Genomic DNA, 17,372 nt, shown 5'->3' on the forward strand with positions numbered 1-17,372 from the left:
TTTACAACTTATAGACATCAGACTGCTACACAAAACAGACACATAAGAAATAGGAATGTTCACTATTTTGTAGCCACACAGTACAACGCATGCAGACTGGACAAGCCTGGGACTGAACCACTGACTTTCTGAGCAGTCACTGACCAACTCTGACACCTAAGCCAGATTCAACAGACACCTTCTTTGAGGTAGAGGTGAGAGTTGGGTAAGGAGTGAGGTGTGAAGCAAATGCACTACCTCTACTGGTGCAACCCTGTGCCACTTCAAAATATCTAGAAAAAAAGAAAAGATTTATGTGGTTCAAACAAACTACTGAGTAAATTTTTCATACTTTTAAAGTTGATTTCCATATGATCAAACATGTATGATTTGACACTAAGACATAAATTATCTAATTATTTTACTTTACTGCCAGAATAGATGGTTATCTTAACAATTGCTTCCATATTTGAATTATTAAATGGCTAATAGGTTTTATCCAAAGAGTTCAAGACTGCAAGTTCAAGGTATTTATTCTAAAGTGATAACATGTTGGTAGTGTATTTTATTCACTCAGATGCACCCTGACATGTGTGTTCAGTCTTCAATCTTATCTTCACACATAGTTCTTGATGGCGTAACTGCTACGTGTGGGTGTCTTGGCCAGTGTGTACCCACTAGAGGGGAACCTGTCTCTATGGGGTGGAGAGCTTGTGCACAAAATGGCTCCCCCACAGAACAACAGCCCAGATGTCACAAAACCTATGTATATGGCTGCTCCAAGCTCTCTTTTCATCACCTCAGGGACTCGAGGGTTGTGGAAATCCCTGATGATGGAGTTGGCTGTCCAAGAAACAGGAACTATAGAGGTGAGAGCTGCCAGGCAGAAGATGGCCCCAGAGCTCATCACCACCCTAGCTTTGATTTGTGGGTGGCCCAGGCAGTTGGTGCAGCGCGCCCCCAGAAGAAAGATAAGGAACGCCAGACATCCCAAAACCAGGCTGATGCAAATAAGGCCACGGGCTGCTTGGAGGTCTGGAGACAGGTCCAGAAGAGCATCGTAGAGCTTACACTGCATCTGACCTGTGTATTCACTGACACAGGTCATCCACAAACCCTCCCAGAACACCTGCATAACCACCAGATGAGTGCCAATGAATGCTGTCACCTTCCACATGGGCAGAGCACAGATCAGAATGGTCCCAGCGACACCGGTCATTGACAGGCTGATGCCAAGCTCCTGCAGACCCATGGAGAACTGCAGGAAACACAGAAGGTTGACAAGAATGAGAAGCTTCGTTTTTATTTGGAATAGATGTTTGCAACATTCTGTCATGTAACATGTACTCATGTAGATGAGGATCATCATACAGATACAGCTTTTAAATTTAAATTATAACTACTTGGAAACTGAAGAAATATGAAGCATTGTATGAAGTTTAAATTTCAAGTTATTTTCTCAAACATTTGAGTTAATAAGTCAAGATTCTGAGAGAGCTGACTTGGAATTTTGAGAGAATTTTTAAAATTAAGGCAAAAAAGCTCTTTTGTATAACAAAAAAATACATAATTTTTTAAGTTATTCATTTTCTACTGGCAAAAACAAGCTTCCACGGTTTCCTGTGTCTTTTATCGGAAAATCATTTTGGGGTTTTCTGGCCTTCTGGCTCACAGTCCACTAGATGGCAGTATTTCACTAAAGACGAACACACATCTGTTAAGATGATTGCAGTCGACAGTTTCTTGGACTATGATCTATCATCTTATAAATAGCTGTTTCACAATGAACAGGTTCAGAATTCGAGTTGTCACTGCTGAGTTAGTAATAACCTTATTTAAAAAACAAAATGCGCTACGTCTGCTCTCTTTCTTTCCCCTTGCCCCAAACCAGTCACACCCGATTGATGCCCCACCCTGAGCCTGGTTCTGCTGTTCTCCCTTCCTGTTTCAAGGGAGTTTCTCCTTCACCTAGGAGGTTACAGTGTTTTTGCCCTACAATATACAAACTGCTGTTGTGAGTTTGCGCTATATAAGTAAAATTGAGTTAGTATAAAATTTAATTCGATCGGAATCTTTATGGGATGTTGGAGAAGCTGGTATCACCTTTTTGATTTTTTTTTTTTTTTAATCTGTGGTGCACATATTTACAACTGAATTTTCTTTAATGTTAAACAATGAGCTGTTAGCGCCCCACACTGCATTGGGTCTGTTAGTAAACTGATAATAAAGTCTATTGATACTAATAGCTATCTTTATTCCTCCGCTGTATCCATATAACCGGAAAGTGCCATTCGGGGGGTGGGCTGTGACCATAAACAGCAGAGAAAGATAGGAACAGCAGTGAGAGGTGTTGTTTTGACCATCATTTGCTATTCACACACTTCCTGAACATCTAGTGATTCGACCCCGCCCACTGTCAGATCAGCAGCCTGATAACATGAGAAAACACTCCTTTTAGACAGGTGCGGCTGAGCACAAACAACATAAGCATTTTAAAGGAAAATCAGTTAAAAGTTATTTTTTTATTCTGAAATACACACAGTGGCACCAGTTTCAACACACGGAAACAGGTTTACACCCTTTCAGATAATACCTTTGAATTTTTGCGGTGCTGAGCAAACGCAGCATGACACAGTGTGATGAATGAAACCACTGAGGGTAAGTCATGGGTTACTAAACTCATCAGCCAACAGCGTTGTTGGTCCCTGAGTCACCATTTTTTGTTACTTGAGTAGTCGTTACTGGTAAGTACCGGACAAACAGGTTCTCTCCGTGTTTTTTTCACATCACTCCCAGGCCCCTTTTTCAAAAGTATGTAAACAAATATCATCAGAGGAAACAAACACAGAAGCAGAATTATTGTATTATTATTATTATTATTATTATTATTATTATTATTATTATTATTATTATTATTATTAATAATAATAATAATAATAATAATAAAAGTAAGAACTATATATATAATATATTTGATATATATATATATATATATATATATATATATTAGTCAGGTGATTGATATATATATATATATGTATATATATAATAAAATACATTATACAATAAACTGTCCACATAAACATGTTTAATGTTTAGGAAACATGTTTAGGAAGCCTCTAGGAAGCTAAAACTGATTCCCTCTTGAGAACAAATGCAATGAACAGATTTCCTTCATTGCATGTTGTCTGTGTGCATGTGCTTTTTCTTTATGTTTCACAACAGCCTTTGTTTATTCAATATTCCCATCAGAATGTTCAAATGTATGTCTTTGGTGTCAGAGATCTGAATGACTCCTTTGTGTTGTTTCCTACAGACTTGTTTAAGAAGTACTTCACAGATGGAGCATTATCTTTCTTAGGAGGGCAGTTGACACAACAGAGCCCCCCTCCTGAGATCAGTAGTCCCCCAGCCAATGTAAAGGGAAGCACCAAGCTCTCTTTTCTAGGCGTCTACTACCATGGGTTTGTAAAAGTCCCTTATGGTGATGCTGGCAGCCCAGGAAACATCAATAGTGCAGAGTAGACCAATGATGATCAGCAGCACAACACCTGTCACTGAGGCCCTATCTTTGGCTCTCTCCTCTGGAATGAAGTTTGTACATTTCCCTCCAGCAGAAGCTGCGAGGAGCCCTGCAATACCTATGATGATGGAAACTACCACCAGAGCACAGGAACTTTGGAGGTCTGGGCTTAAAGCCAGCATGGAGTCGTAGACATACATGTATGCATGCAGCTCATCCAGATGCCCTCCCACATGACCTGCAAAGTTACAATGTTGCTGTCCATGAACACTGTGACCCTCCACATGGGACTGGTGCAGACAAAGAGCACCAAATAAACCAATCCAACCAAAAAAGATCAAGGGCACAGCCTGCCATCTCCAACCCCAGAGAAGCCATTGTCTTCTCGCTCTGAATGTCACTAAAGTGTGTATGAAATCTAATAAAAAGAGGTATAAAAGCGAAGCTATTGTGGGCTCAGAAGCCCTGACAGAGAAGACTGGCTATGCTGGATTCTTTGTGTTTAGGAATATTAAACATTCAGGCTTCTATCATTTTTCAGAAGGACAAGGACTTTGGTAACTGAATGCTTTCCTCATGTTCTGAACATCAAAAACCAAAACAAAATACATTTTTTCAACAAAAACAAAGGATAAAGGTGCAATATGTAAACTCCAAATCTGTAAACAGATTTTCAGCCGCAATAGAGCAGGTGGTATTGATTTCGCTTTGTGAGTCAGTGTGTGTCGAAGTGTATGTGCTGTCATGGCGAAATGTGGTCATAGTGAGAACTACCGTAAAAGGAACAAAACACAGACATCCAAGTACTGAGTAAAAGCTTCCGGAAACAGGGAGGGGCTCATTGTTTCTGCTTTGCTCTCATGTTCTCAGGCGTGTTTTCATTTTCAGTATATATTATTTGTAACCCCCATATGAAAAATTGTCTTTATCTGTTTTATACATATATATATTTGTCTTCTCCATTATGTCTGGGGTCTGAGAAAACTTCAGCTTTGTTGTGAAGTGATCCTGTATCTAGCTTGATTCACAATGTCACTGATGAAGGTTTGGATAAATTACTTTTAAATAAATCAATATTGGATGTTAATTAGACAGAACTCTATTTTGTTGTTTAAAATGTGTCCTAATGATCCAAAACCTTAGATGAACGGTGCCAAAGCTTATCTGTTCTCACACACGTTTCTCTAGGAAATGAGACACTGCATCGGTATTTCAGTTTGTTTGACATTTTGAAATGTTGATAAGATTTTGTTTTTCTTATTTTTTGTCTTTTTGTCAAAATGTCACATGTGTTAATTCAATTCTCCTGTCACTGTGCCCTTGATTAAGGCAATTGCTCACATCTGGACTCAATATACTGGCTGTTTGCTCTTCTAAATATTTAGGATGGGTTGAATAAATAGAATAAAATTCCCTGAGAGGATCAGTGAAGTATATCTTAATCCCTCAATCTGAATACTAGTAGTGAGAAATCTATTCAACATAATGCCAAATTGATTTTGTTTTCATAAATATTTCCTTATATTTACATTTGTTCAAATGTCAACTATCTATTTCAAGACTACTATAAGTGTTTTAATGTATAATGGAAGTAGAAACAACACGTTAGAGCACAGGTGTCAAACTCCAGGCCTCGAGGGACGGTGTCCTGCAGGTTTTAGATGTGCTGATCCAACACAGCTGATTTAAATGGCTAAATGACCTCCTCAACATGTCTTGAAGTTCTCCAGAGGCCTGGTAATGAACTAATCACTTGATTCAGGTTTGGTGACCCAGGGTGAAATCTAAAACCTGCAGGACGCCGGCCCTCGAGGCCTGGAGTTCGACACCCCTGCGTTAGAGTTTCTGTTAATTGAGTAACCAAAACCTAGTTGTTATTTTTCGTTCGTTCAGAGAAGAAGGCTGTGATGTCAGTGACATGTGACAGAGCTCAGAGTAATCAACCCAGCTGGTTTCAGCAGATTCACTGTCTAACCACAAAGAGAAACTCTGGAATGTGATACTAGATAACAATGGACAGACATAACAGGTTGTGTGACTGTAGCGAACACACCCTGAACACCAGGGTTAAAAATGGAATTCAGCAGCTGGGGAACCTTTAAATTGGTTGTAGTTATTCAGTGTGGGTAAAAGATTCACAACACCATCGCTACTGTTGTGCGTTCTAGTATACTTTCTTTGTGCACAGGCTTGATCAGCTGACCTGTGCTGCTGCTTTTGCTGAACTGAGGTTTACTGCTCTTTGTGGATGAAGTGAATTCAACAAGCTACCTTGGGTGATTTCCATCCCCTACACTGACAGCATACTGTTGATACTGTACTTATACACGGCAGTATACAGTTGGTGTGACGTAATCTAAGCATCACAAGCCCATTAAATGGGACAATGACCTGAGGCTAGCAAACCTCAGTTTGTTTTGCAGGAAATTTCACTACATGAAAAAAAATCTAATTTATCTAAACACCATAAAAAGATGTAACACCTGATTTTTAATGAGCACATTACATGCTTCATGCCTTACTTTTAAACATAACCTCTCTTCTTTTTGTGCTGACGTGCCTTTCTTACATATTTCTCAATCTGTGGTTATCTCTCATTCTTTTCTCTCCCTGGGAAATGAAACTGTTGTACCTTTATCTAGCAGACACACTGTGTGGCAAACAGTTTGTGTTAGCTGATATTCACTAAATACTTGCATTTAAAAGTTGCACAACATGTTACTCCCTTTATGCGTCTTTTAGCTAGAGACTGAAGTGCTGTGACCATGAGACTGTCACCTGTTTACCATATGGGCAACGATATAAAGACTGGAAATAAATTTTTGGTGGATTATTGCTTTTTAGCACACACGGTTCCACTTTAACCGTTTCAGAGACTAGTGCCATAAATGATACAAGAATTACACGTTGAGTAAAAGCGAGTACTGTCAGAAATAATCAAATAACAGATTCTTGAAATTTCTACTTAAGTACAAGTATTTGTACTTTGTTACTTCCCACCTCATGCCTTCCAAAGAGAATCCATTGAATCGATGAATAAATTTTCGCCACTTATCGAGCTTAGTAAAACATAGGTCTCCAAAAACACATCTATGGGCCACCGCTCTACTTCATTTTTTCACTATATAGCTTACATTCAAAGCAGAACTAAATGCCTTTTAATTGACATTATTTTTTAACTTGTAGTGTCTTATGGGTGTTATGGGTGTTCTATTTACTCATTGACTAACACACAAAACCAGTTTTATGAAAAGAGTATCGCTGGCAGTATTGGTGTGAAACTGGCTAAACTTGTTAAAAGGTGCCACGAAGGAGCATTTAGCTTTTATTGCCATGAAGGCGGCAACAAAGGCTAAATGTTTTAACTGCTTAGGCTCTGTGTAATGATAAATACATTATTGTCAAGATAAATAGGAAAAAAAGATGAAAAAAAGAAAAACACCTCATTTAAACCAGTAAACAAATTTCTGAGTGATCTAAAAGGACACCAACAAAATTATATAATTAGGTAAAATGTTTTATTACAAATCAGCTCAGTAAACAAAAGCAGTACTTTCATATTGCAGCTGAATAGAGATATTTCTAAATATTGTTTACAACAAATTCATAATATAACTGTAGTACAATACACATTTACTTGCATAGCATCGTTCAAGCACAGGTTTGATTTCCCACAAGACTTCAGAGGATAGTTAGGTTTGATACAAGCTCAGTATAAAATAGTTTCATTCAGTCCAGATTTGGGGCGTGCTGGAAGCTCTGTGATTCACACATCTTTGGACTTTTGATGTCTAAGAAACACAACCCTCATGTGTCTACCAAAGAATTCTGAATTTCACAGAAAGTCAGAATAGTTTGTTACCTTAACACAGAAAGTGACATACAAATTGTGGTATAATTAGACAATCAGAATGAAGGAGTGTTACTGAAGAAAATTAAAATAATTTATAGTCCTTCTCAGTAGAATTTCAGACATAGGCTCGGCTGGTGGCTGTGGACCTGGGACCGCCATACTTCACTGGATACTCTGGGCTCTCTCTGGGTGGGCAGGAGCTGCAGAGGAGGGCACCACCCAGGATTAGAAGTGCAGCTGTGCCCCAGCCAATGTAGAGTGCAGCCCCAATCTCTCTCCTCTGGGCACTTATCAGGGTAGGGTTGTAGAAATCTTGGATGATGGAGTTGGCAGACCAGCATACAGGGATGAGAACAAGCACACCAGCACAGATGAAGATAGCTCCAGCAGCAATGGCCACTTTGGCTTTGGATCTTGGTTCCTCCACAAAGTTGGTGCACTTTCCTCCAATAATGCCGACGATAACCCCCATAAAAGAAACCAAGATAGCAATGACCACAAGAGCTCTGGCAGCCTGGAGATCTGGAGAAAGAGCCAGCAGAGAATCATAGATTTTGCACTGCATCTGGCCAGTGCTCTGCATGACACAGCTCATCCATAAACCTTCCCAGATAATCTGCGCCGTCACAATGTTGGCTCCAATGAAGGCGCTGACCCTCCACATAGGCAAGGCACAAGTGACGATGGTCCCCACGAAGCCAATGATTGCCAGGGCAAAGCCCAGCATCTGTCGTCCCATTGACACCATGATGAGGCTTGAGTCCCTTGGAGATGAACGAAGCAAAGGATTTAAAGGTTTCACGAGCACGTCCACTTAGGTTGTGAACTCTAACTAAGACCATGGCACATATAAAGGTGCTTCTGCTCTCTTGAAGGTGGAGTCAAATGATCCTTCCCTCTGACCTGAAACCACTACCAGGAATGATTTACCAGCCCAGCCAGATTCTTCACATTATCTGTACGCAGACTAGACTTAGTTTCGATCAGATGCACGTCAGTATGTAAATGAGGACTGTAAAAATTCCTCATTCCAACAATCCTCTGCACTGGTCAACCATTGGTTGGGCAGGTCACTGGTTTCGGGCTTTACAAACAAACACGGGTGTTAGTTTCAATGGATGTCAAGGCATTCTCTAACAAGATGCCTTCCTACTTTAGGTGTCCTTAGACATAATAGAAATTGATCATAGCTTTGAGTCAATGTATTGTTTTGTATATTTTTATTTTCATTTTTTTAATTTATCAGAAATGCTGTACCAATCGAGTTGATTTTTTCCCAATTTATTTTCCACTCTGTTGATATCACTATCAATATTTTACATTATTATCAAAGATTAAACCGCACTCCTTGTGATTTTTATTTTTATTTTGTGTTGTGGAATCAGACACTAATATCATTTGTTACCTATCAATTTCTTAAAGATTTTAGCAGAAAATTTACGTAGGTGTAGATCTACGGATCTGAACTTATTTTTTTATGTAGATAATTGTTCATGATGTTTTAATAAACAATGACTCCGTAAACAGGCAGGTTACAGGTAAGACAAATGTTTTTATTGAAATTCATATGAAAATGTACAAGATAAAGTGGCAGTTACAGAAAAGAAGCACACTGCTAAATCTGTAGTTCATAACAGGGAAATAAATACATCAGACAGTGACTTCCTTGTGAAAAGCAATGCAATTTTCAGCACACACACAGATTCCTTTTACATCAAAGCTTCACAATCTTAAAGGTAAAAGTATGTGTAGAAGTCTAGTTGTTTTACATCAGTGTATCAGAATAATGCCGTCTGTACATCTGATATTTTCGTGTGATTGTATTTCCCAGTGGTCATTTGAAAGTCCAGCAGCTGTCAGGGCAAGGTTTTCAGTCTCTGTCCTTGATCTCTTCCTTCATTTTTATAGATATTGTGAAGCAGGATATGAGGCTGGTGCTGCATATGGCTTGCTGGGAGCATAACCACCTGCGACTGTGTATGGTTGGTTGGATGGTGGAGCATACACACGGCCATATGCAGCTGAGTTTGGTCTTGAATAAGCATACACCGGTTGTTGGTAGCTAGGGTATCCATACATTTGTTTTTGGGGAGGACAGGAGGTGGTTAAGATGATCCCACCAATCAGAAGAAGTATAGTTGAGCCCCATCCAATGTAGATAGCAGATCCAATCTCCCTTTTCTGTGTTGCTACAGTCAAGGGGTTCTGAAAGTCTGAGATGGTGAAAGCTGCAGACCAGCAGACGGGGATTAAGATCAGGATAGCAGAGATAATGATGAGACAGCCACTTATGATCACCACATTTGCCATTGATGCATCTTTTTCCAGGCAGCTGGTACACTTGGCTCCAACAAACGAGATGATAAAGCCAATAAATCCAAAGAGAAGTGAGATGATGACTAGTGCTCGGCCAGCCTGCAGATCAGTCGTCAGGCTCAGGAGAGAGTCATTCAGCTTGCACTGCATCTGTCCAGTACTTTGCATCACACAGTTCATCCACAGACCATCCCATACAATCTGGCCTGTAACAATATTGGCTCCAATGAAAGAGGTAACTCGCCACATGGGGATCCCACAGGCCACTGCCACCCCAATGACGCCTATGAAGCTTATGACCTGACCTGCCGTTTCCTTGCCAATCTTCCCCATTGTCTAGCAGCTTCGTCTACACCAGGAGAGAAAAGTCTTTCGGTGGACAGGTTCAATTGCAGAGTGACACAGCTCTGTTTTTTGCGAGAGAATGTGAAGGAGGAGGGCAGTCCTGTTGTCAGATGAGTTCTTCTGGCCAAACAAGATTCCTCTGCTTCTAAAGCTGAAGGATTGCCACAGATTTTTTTAAACAGTGCCTGCCTTTTGTTTATAAATAGCACAGTTTCATATGCAGATCTCTTTTCATAATCATTATTGGCCTGTTGGTTAGTAACAATCCCTTATCAACTTTAACGTGCCTGAAACCAGCTTAAACTGTGATGCCCCCTCCCTGCCCTTCACTGGTGATCACACACACACACACACACACACACACACACACACACACACACACACACACACACACACACACACACACACACACACACACACACACACACACAAGGATAATTAGCCTACAGCTGATTAGATAATCAGGCAAACAAAATGTTTATAGTGCTTCCTTTTACAACAAAACAAAACAAAACAAAACACAGTGTCATATGTGGATCTTTTTCTCACAGTGATAATAAGTCTTTTGGATGAAACAATCACTCGTCAAGTTTAAAGTACCTGAAACTGGGATAACCCCTCTCCATCCTTCACACACTCACTAAAACTGAGTAACTTGAAGCTAAATAGATTTTTACTGGAAAATTTGTTTTAAATGTTTAGTTCTAAATTCAGACGGATTTGTGAGCTCAAGGTGGTATGGCCATAAGCTAAAATGAAACACATGGTTTAATTTTATTTATTTTCATCTATTTATTTTGTTTAACACACTCGCCAGTATTTCTTCATTTCATTTATTTAGGGAATAACAAAGCTGACATGCTGCTTCTCTCTGTGGTTCAGTAATTAAATTGTTAGCTGTCATTTTTTAAAATTAAAACTAAAATAAAAGCTTTTGAAAAAACGTGATGAAGTACAAAACAAACACATTTAGACTCACAATGTTTTCTCTGTTGCCTGCCTATAGTTATTTCTCTCATATACTTTATGCCAATCTGACAGGCGATCAAAGGTACATACAGAAACTGGATTATTTGTTTTCGTTTTGATAATAATCACATAAAAGGAATGGGATAAAATACAGCTGACGGTGATACTTTAAAGAAAACCCATAACATCCCATGACCGAGATGTCTGTTGGGTAAAAACAAAGTGCTCACATGTTATACCAGTTACCCGATACTGCTCTACCAACCACTTTCACACTTTCGCTTGTTAGTAGAACACACCTTTTTCTTACGGAGTGATATATGATTTAGGTTTTTATAAAAATTTGAAACTAAAGCTTGTTAACACAACAATGGGTGCGTTTAAGTTATAAAAAAAAATCCTCACTATGTCATATTACAGCTATTGCTCACGTTGATAGTTTTATTATACTATATTTCAGTATTGATCTATGGCATATTTTGAGACAAACTGGCATGCAAAATAGATTATCAGAGTAATGATGTACTTAATCTGCTCTTTAGTTACAGTAGAGGATTGTGTACTTGCCTCACCTTTTGCTTGACTTTCATTTTACTACTCCTCAACATTCACCTGTCTCCATAATATAGTTTATACACTAAAATTTGACCAAAATAAAAATCAAGAATGCAGAACAAACTTCAGTTTATTTGCAGTGCTGAAATGTTACAAGTGATCACCAACAGAAAAATGGAGAGAATTCTCTATTTTCAGGAAAATACATCAAAGGCAAGAAAGAGTGTTTTGCAAAAGAAAACAATTTTAAAGACACATTTCTTGAGTAGCAGTTATATATGTGCTGCTGGTTGTTTAGGTAATATGTGAGAGAAGATATAAATATTAATCAATTTGTCATTGACAGAAAACTGACTTAAAATTTACACCGATCATAATGATGCTACAAATAACAGAAATTCTGAACACAGCTACATTCCATTATAAATTAGACATTACAAAAGCCCCTTTCACAGAATACTTTGGTGTTTAAGGAAAGTATTTTACACCAATCCTTTTGAGAAATCACATAAGGAATAGTACAGCGGTAACAATAATAACATTTCATTTCATGCAGATGTGACAATGAATCAAATGACTCAGTCGCAAAGCCCTGCCGGTACCTCCAAATGGAATGCAGCCATTGTTTATGATATAAGCTTCACATGTTTGGCCAAACAAAACATCCGATGTGGAAAAGATCACCTTGACAACCACACAAAGCATGACCAAACCTCATCGTTCAACAAGCAGTAGTTTTAAGCCATATTTACATTATCTCAAATATGTGGATAATTTATATCTTAGTTTTAAAGCAATCTCCAGTTTGCTACCTTTGCTATTTCTGTGACCTTGAGAGTCCATGTGGAAATGGAATACCACCTTAAACATATTCTCTTGATGTGGAGACTGACTTTCCAGGTGCATATTTGGGCACATAGTGGCGGCGCTCAGATTTAGGTGGGCAGTTCCAGCACAGGAGCCCCCCTCCCATTAAGAGCAACCCAGTAGCGGCCCAGCCAATATACAGTGCAGATCCCAGCTCATATTTCTGGAAATTCATCATCATTGGGTTATAGAAATTGGTGATGACGGCGTTGGCAGACCAACAGACTGGAATGAGACAGAGAAATCCCGAGATGATGAACAGAACCCCAGAACAGATGCAGACTTTTGCTTTGGATCGCTCCTCTTTGATGCAGTTAGTGCATTTTCCACCAGCAACTGACAAGATCAGTCCAAAGACTCCAACAAGGATCGCGATGATAATCATGGCACGAGCAGCCTGTAGGTCAGATTCCAAAGCCAGCATCGAGTCATACACCTTGCACTGCATCTGGCCTGTACTTTGCACCACACAGTCCATCCACAAGCCCTTCCAGAAGGTTTGAGCTGTGACGATGTTGGCACCAATAAAAGCACTGACCTTCCACATGGGTAAGCCGCATGCTGTGATCTCCAAGAGCCAGCCAACTATAGCCATTGTTATACCAGTGATCTGAATCCCCTGAGAAACCATCTTGTTGTCTTAATTTCTTCAACATTAAGGTCAAAAAGAGTGCAGAGGAAATGCTGTAAGCTTGTGCTTAAAGTTTGTTGTGTGAAATAAAAGAGACACAGACATAAGGGAATGCGAAACCACAGTCGTCAACTGCCATTGGCCAGATGAGTTTACACACAAACAGACCTAGTGACCTTCATTATTGCTGACCAGCCAGAAATCCAGAGTTTCAAGGTTGGATAAAAAAATGAAAAAGCAAACAACAATAATTTTTTGCTTCTGTGGTTTCTTTTATTTCTTTTTAATTTTTTGGGTTGCAATAGCAAGGACATTTGGTGTAAAAATATGCTGAAAATGCAGAATCAAATATGCTAAGCCACGCTATGCTGTTTAAAACCTATTTATTTTCTCTGACTTTTAAAAGAATATTCTTGGTTTATCATTGTGCAAGCAGAGTCTTATTTATTTCTATTATTGTTTAATTATGTTTCTAATGTCTTTATTCGGGCACTTTTAATTGTATGTATATTTTTTATGGCCTCTAAACACTTTGGTCAGTTGATTTAAATATGCTATAAATGTCAGGGTCTTTCTGTCTGGGATCCAGAGTTTTGAGTTTTGGGAATATTTAAGTTTTCTTTAGTTTTAGTCGGTATTGTTGATATTTAGATTTCTGTTATTTCTTAGTGTTTATTTTGATTTACTTGAGTTGGCCTTGATTTGCTTACAACTGATACAAGTTCCTTTTGGTGCTAATTCATGCCTTTAGTTCTGTGTTCCTGTTCCAAAGGTCTTAAGGTTTATTCTGTGTTTTGGGGGTTTATGACTTTCTTTTGGTTTTGAGATTGGATTTATGTTCGAGCTCCATGTTAGCTTTACTTTCCTTGTGATATTGAAATCTGTGTTTTTACTGCTTGAATTTGGCTATAGGGTTTTAATCCTCTTTTGTGTTCCCATTCTGTTCCTGCTGTCTTGTATTTATCTCCTGTCTCTGGGACAAGTTCATATGTTTGAGTGTGTTAGCAATTTCCTGTTTTATTTGATGGTCTCTTGTCAAAAACTTACAGAAGTCCAGTCGCTTCTTTTTCAAGCTCCTTGGAATATCATGATCTGGATGACTGAGAACCTACACAGACATTATGCTAAATGTTTAAATCTTTAATCAGATAAGTGACTAACCTTGTTCATTTATACTATACTGATGTATTGAAGGTTCAGGTTTAACAGATTTTTTAAGGTTAAAATGCTACCGTTTGACTGTTGAAACAGTTTTTTTGTCTCACTCAGCAGTCAGACAAAAAACTGCAAGATGTGATATCTTCTTTGCAGCAAGAGGCAGTGTTGGCCAAGTAATTACTCAGATAGGGAGCGCTTCACTAAAGAGTCACTCAGAGGAAGCAGTTTTGGAGGGAAAAGGAGTGCCTTATTTTCCTAGAATACAGTGCTGTGAAAAATATTTGCCCCCTTTCTGATTTCTTATTTTTTGCACATTTTTCACACTTAAATTGGGCAAACAGTTTGTGCCCTGAAGCACGAGTAAAACTGGGTTATGCAGAAGGCCAATGATAAGAAACTCAGTAAGTCGTCCTATCGACGGCTAAACAAACCGCGTTTGCTTTTTTCCCTTAATAAGTGAAACCAATTTTGAAAACTACTTTTGTAGTTACTTGAGTTTTTTGACTATTAGTAAAATTTATTTGATGATCTGAAACATGATGATCTGAAAGTGTGACAAATATGCAAAAACCAATGAATCAGGGGCAAATACTTTTTCACGGTATTGTACTGTTCTTTTTAAAGTACATTATGGAAATCTTTAAGCTGCTCATGCATCTACTAAAGAATTTTTACATAAAAATTAGTCATGTTTCCTAGTAGTGATTTGATAAATATGTATCTTATATATATCTACTAATCCATCCATCCATTCGCTTCCGCTTATCCTTTTCAGGGTCGCGGGGGGCGCTGGAGCCTATCCCAACTATCTACTAATCATTTTTTTTTTAAAAATATGTGCTTAGATATATTATATTTAATTATATTACAATATATTTAATAATTATATTGTTTTCTGATTTGTATAAGTTTTATCTGCTTGGACTCTTTTTTGGCCAACAAAAAGAAACACTGATTTAGTTCTATAAACTAAAATATGGTTATGGGTGGTAACACCTCTGTTGTAAGACAGAGGTGTTACCTCATATCCTCTTTTATAAGACTTCATTTAAACTTAACATTATACAGTTTTAATAAATAAAAAAAAGGATAAACTCACAAAATATGTTGGTTGAGCAGTGCTTAAAACGCATCTTTATTTACAGTTTAAAAACGTCTATGAATAAAAAACACACTGAACACACATGAAATGTTATGCAAAAAGATACAAATGGATAATATCAAAGGAAAATGAATGAATGAAAAATACAACAAATCCAAGTAGCATGATGAACTTTACAGCATTTTGTGACTCCACCGTATGGGACATTGTGTGCACCACGCCCAGTTTTGGGTGCGGTGGGCTTTTTTTCTTAGCAATTTTCAAACAAGCACGATAGAAATATTGAAATATTTAAAGTGTCAACATGAATCAATCAATAAGACCACAACGCATTTGATTCATGTCTTTTTTTTAGTCTCTTGGCTTTCTCAGCTTTTCCTTTTCCTTGTTTCTCCTCAAACGTAGCCCTTGTTTGCAGCTGGAGCAGATGAACGGGGAGCTGAGTACTTGGCAGAGTAGTTATCCTTGGGAGGACAGTTGGCACAGAGGAATGCACCACCGATGATGAGGAGGCCTCCTGCTCCCCAGCCAATGAACAGAGAAGCTCCCAGTTCCTTCTTCTGAGAAGCAATTAACATTGGACTGTAGAATTCCTGTATGATGGTGTTTGCTGTCCAGCACACTGGGACAAGGCACAAAACACCTGCAATGATGAAGACCACTCCAGCTGCAATGCCAATTTTGGTTTTTGAGCTCTCATCCTCCACACAGTTGGTGCATTTCCCTCCAGCCATGGCCAGTAGGATGCCAATGACACCAAGCAGGATCGCGATGATAGTAAGGGCTCGAGCAGCCTGGAGGTCTGAAGACAGGGCCAGCATTGAATCATAAACTTTGCACTGCATCTGGCCTGTGCTCTGGACTACACAGGTCATCCAGATGCCTTCCCATGTAGTTTGAGCTGTGACAATGTTCTGGCCGATGAAGGCTGTAACTTTCCACTGAGGTAAAGCACAGATAACAATGACCCCAATCCATCCAATAATGCACAGGGCAGTGCCCAGCATCTGAAAGCCAGCCGAAGCCATATTTCCTCAGAAAATTTCTTGCAGTATTTCAAAAAATGTCCAGAAAGTTAGTCTTGCTTGAAAGATCCCCAAGTGTAAATGTTTGAATAAGTCTGGAACGAGCCTTTTTTATACTTAACTGAGGAGGGGCTTGACACATGCAAAGTTACACAGAGCTGTGACGTCCTTACGGTTCTTATCCCTAATCTCAACCCCAAACGTGTATCATCATGTCAGTTTTGGTCTCAGTTGGGTAATCGTTGCAGGTGGAAAAGCTACCTTATGACTCACGGGTGTGGCAGAAGCATTGCCCATAGAAGATATTTTTTGTCCCATGTTTTTTGATGTGTTGCAGTAACAATGACTGAAACTACTTTACTGTTGTGAAGTAACAATCATGCATATGTAAAATGTCAGGTTTTGAGGAACTATGAAAAAAAAAGCTTCTCCAACTGGTTCCTAAATATACAGATCGAATTGTTATACTTTTTTGTAGTATAGTTAACCTTTTTTTTGATTAACTATACAAGTCAGGATAACAGATCCACTGAAAACAAGTTATTTCTGAAATTCAATAATGCCTCAGTCTAGAGAAAGAAAATCCTGACTGTCCAAATAATATAAACTAATATTAATAATACTTAATCTGAATTGAATAGTTGTTTAAATGTACATTAGCTGAACCCAAATGTCTTCCAAAACAGCTTTTTAGAAAAGACTCTCATAAACTTTACACTGTGCAGGTGCACTCACACCATTCTTATCATTCACTGAAAGCACACATGCCCTGCTTGTCAGCAAATGTAAAGAGAATGCTATTTCATGCTGAAATGAATGAAAAAGAATGATAGATTTGTTGTCAACCTCCTTTACAGCCTCAAGAAAATAATTTATATTAGTTAGCATGAAAAGAGTAAAAAGGTTTAAAGCTGACCTTGCAGTGATGTCAGTCCTTAAATACTTGCAGCTCTTACAGGATGTCCTCAGAGAGAATGTATATTTTGCAGTCCAGATCCCACTTGACTTACAGATAGTTTTCCACAGTATTCTGAAGACATCAGGGTTGA

General features: G+C 38.6%; 5 protein-coding genes and 1 pseudogene across 5 annotated transcripts; all 6 read right to left on the bottom strand.

The window, feature by feature from the left end:
- Positions 1-416: 416 nt before the first annotated feature.
- cldnj (claudin j) lies at positions 417-17,261 on the bottom strand. Its single transcript, XM_026191804.1, has 2 exons — positions 17,240-17,261; positions 417-1,237 (listed from the first exon to the last, which is right to left on the bottom strand). Exon 2 carries the CDS (start codon positions 1,229-1,231, stop codon positions 596-598), a length of 636 nt encoding a protein of 211 aa, XP_026047589.1. The 5' UTR covers positions 1,232-1,237; positions 17,240-17,261; the 3' UTR covers positions 417-595.
- LOC113035925 (claudin-4-like) lies at positions 3,237-3,880 on the bottom strand (annotated as a pseudogene).
- Positions 7,002-8,200, bottom strand: cldne (claudin e). The gene has a single exon (XM_026191807.1). The coding sequence runs from the start codon at positions 8,101-8,103 to the stop codon at positions 7,471-7,473; it is 633 nt and encodes a 210-aa protein (XP_026047592.1). The 5' UTR covers positions 8,104-8,200; the 3' UTR covers positions 7,002-7,470.
- On the bottom strand, positions 8,894-10,055 carry cldnf (claudin f). Its single transcript, XM_026191802.1, has one exon. The coding sequence runs from the start codon at positions 10,002-10,004 to the stop codon at positions 9,258-9,260; it is 747 nt and encodes a 248-aa protein (XP_026047587.1). The 5' UTR covers positions 10,005-10,055; the 3' UTR covers positions 8,894-9,257.
- LOC113035927 (claudin-4-like) lies at positions 11,710-13,087 on the bottom strand. The gene has a single exon (XM_026191805.1). It carries the CDS (start codon positions 13,036-13,038, stop codon positions 12,403-12,405), a length of 636 nt encoding a protein of 211 aa, XP_026047590.1. The 5' UTR covers positions 13,039-13,087; the 3' UTR covers positions 11,710-12,402.
- Positions 15,304-16,423, bottom strand: LOC113035928 (claudin-4-like). The gene has a single exon (XM_026191806.1). It carries the CDS (start codon positions 16,324-16,326, stop codon positions 15,694-15,696), a length of 633 nt encoding a protein of 210 aa, XP_026047591.1. The 5' UTR covers positions 16,327-16,423; the 3' UTR covers positions 15,304-15,693.
- Positions 17,262-17,372: the final 111 nt, after the last annotated feature.

The sequence above is a fragment of the Astatotilapia calliptera genome, chromosome 14, assembly GCF_900246225.1.
Source record: "Astatotilapia calliptera chromosome 14, fAstCal1.2, whole genome shotgun sequence".
NCBI lineage: Eukaryota > Metazoa > Chordata > Actinopteri > Cichliformes > Cichlidae > Astatotilapia > Astatotilapia calliptera.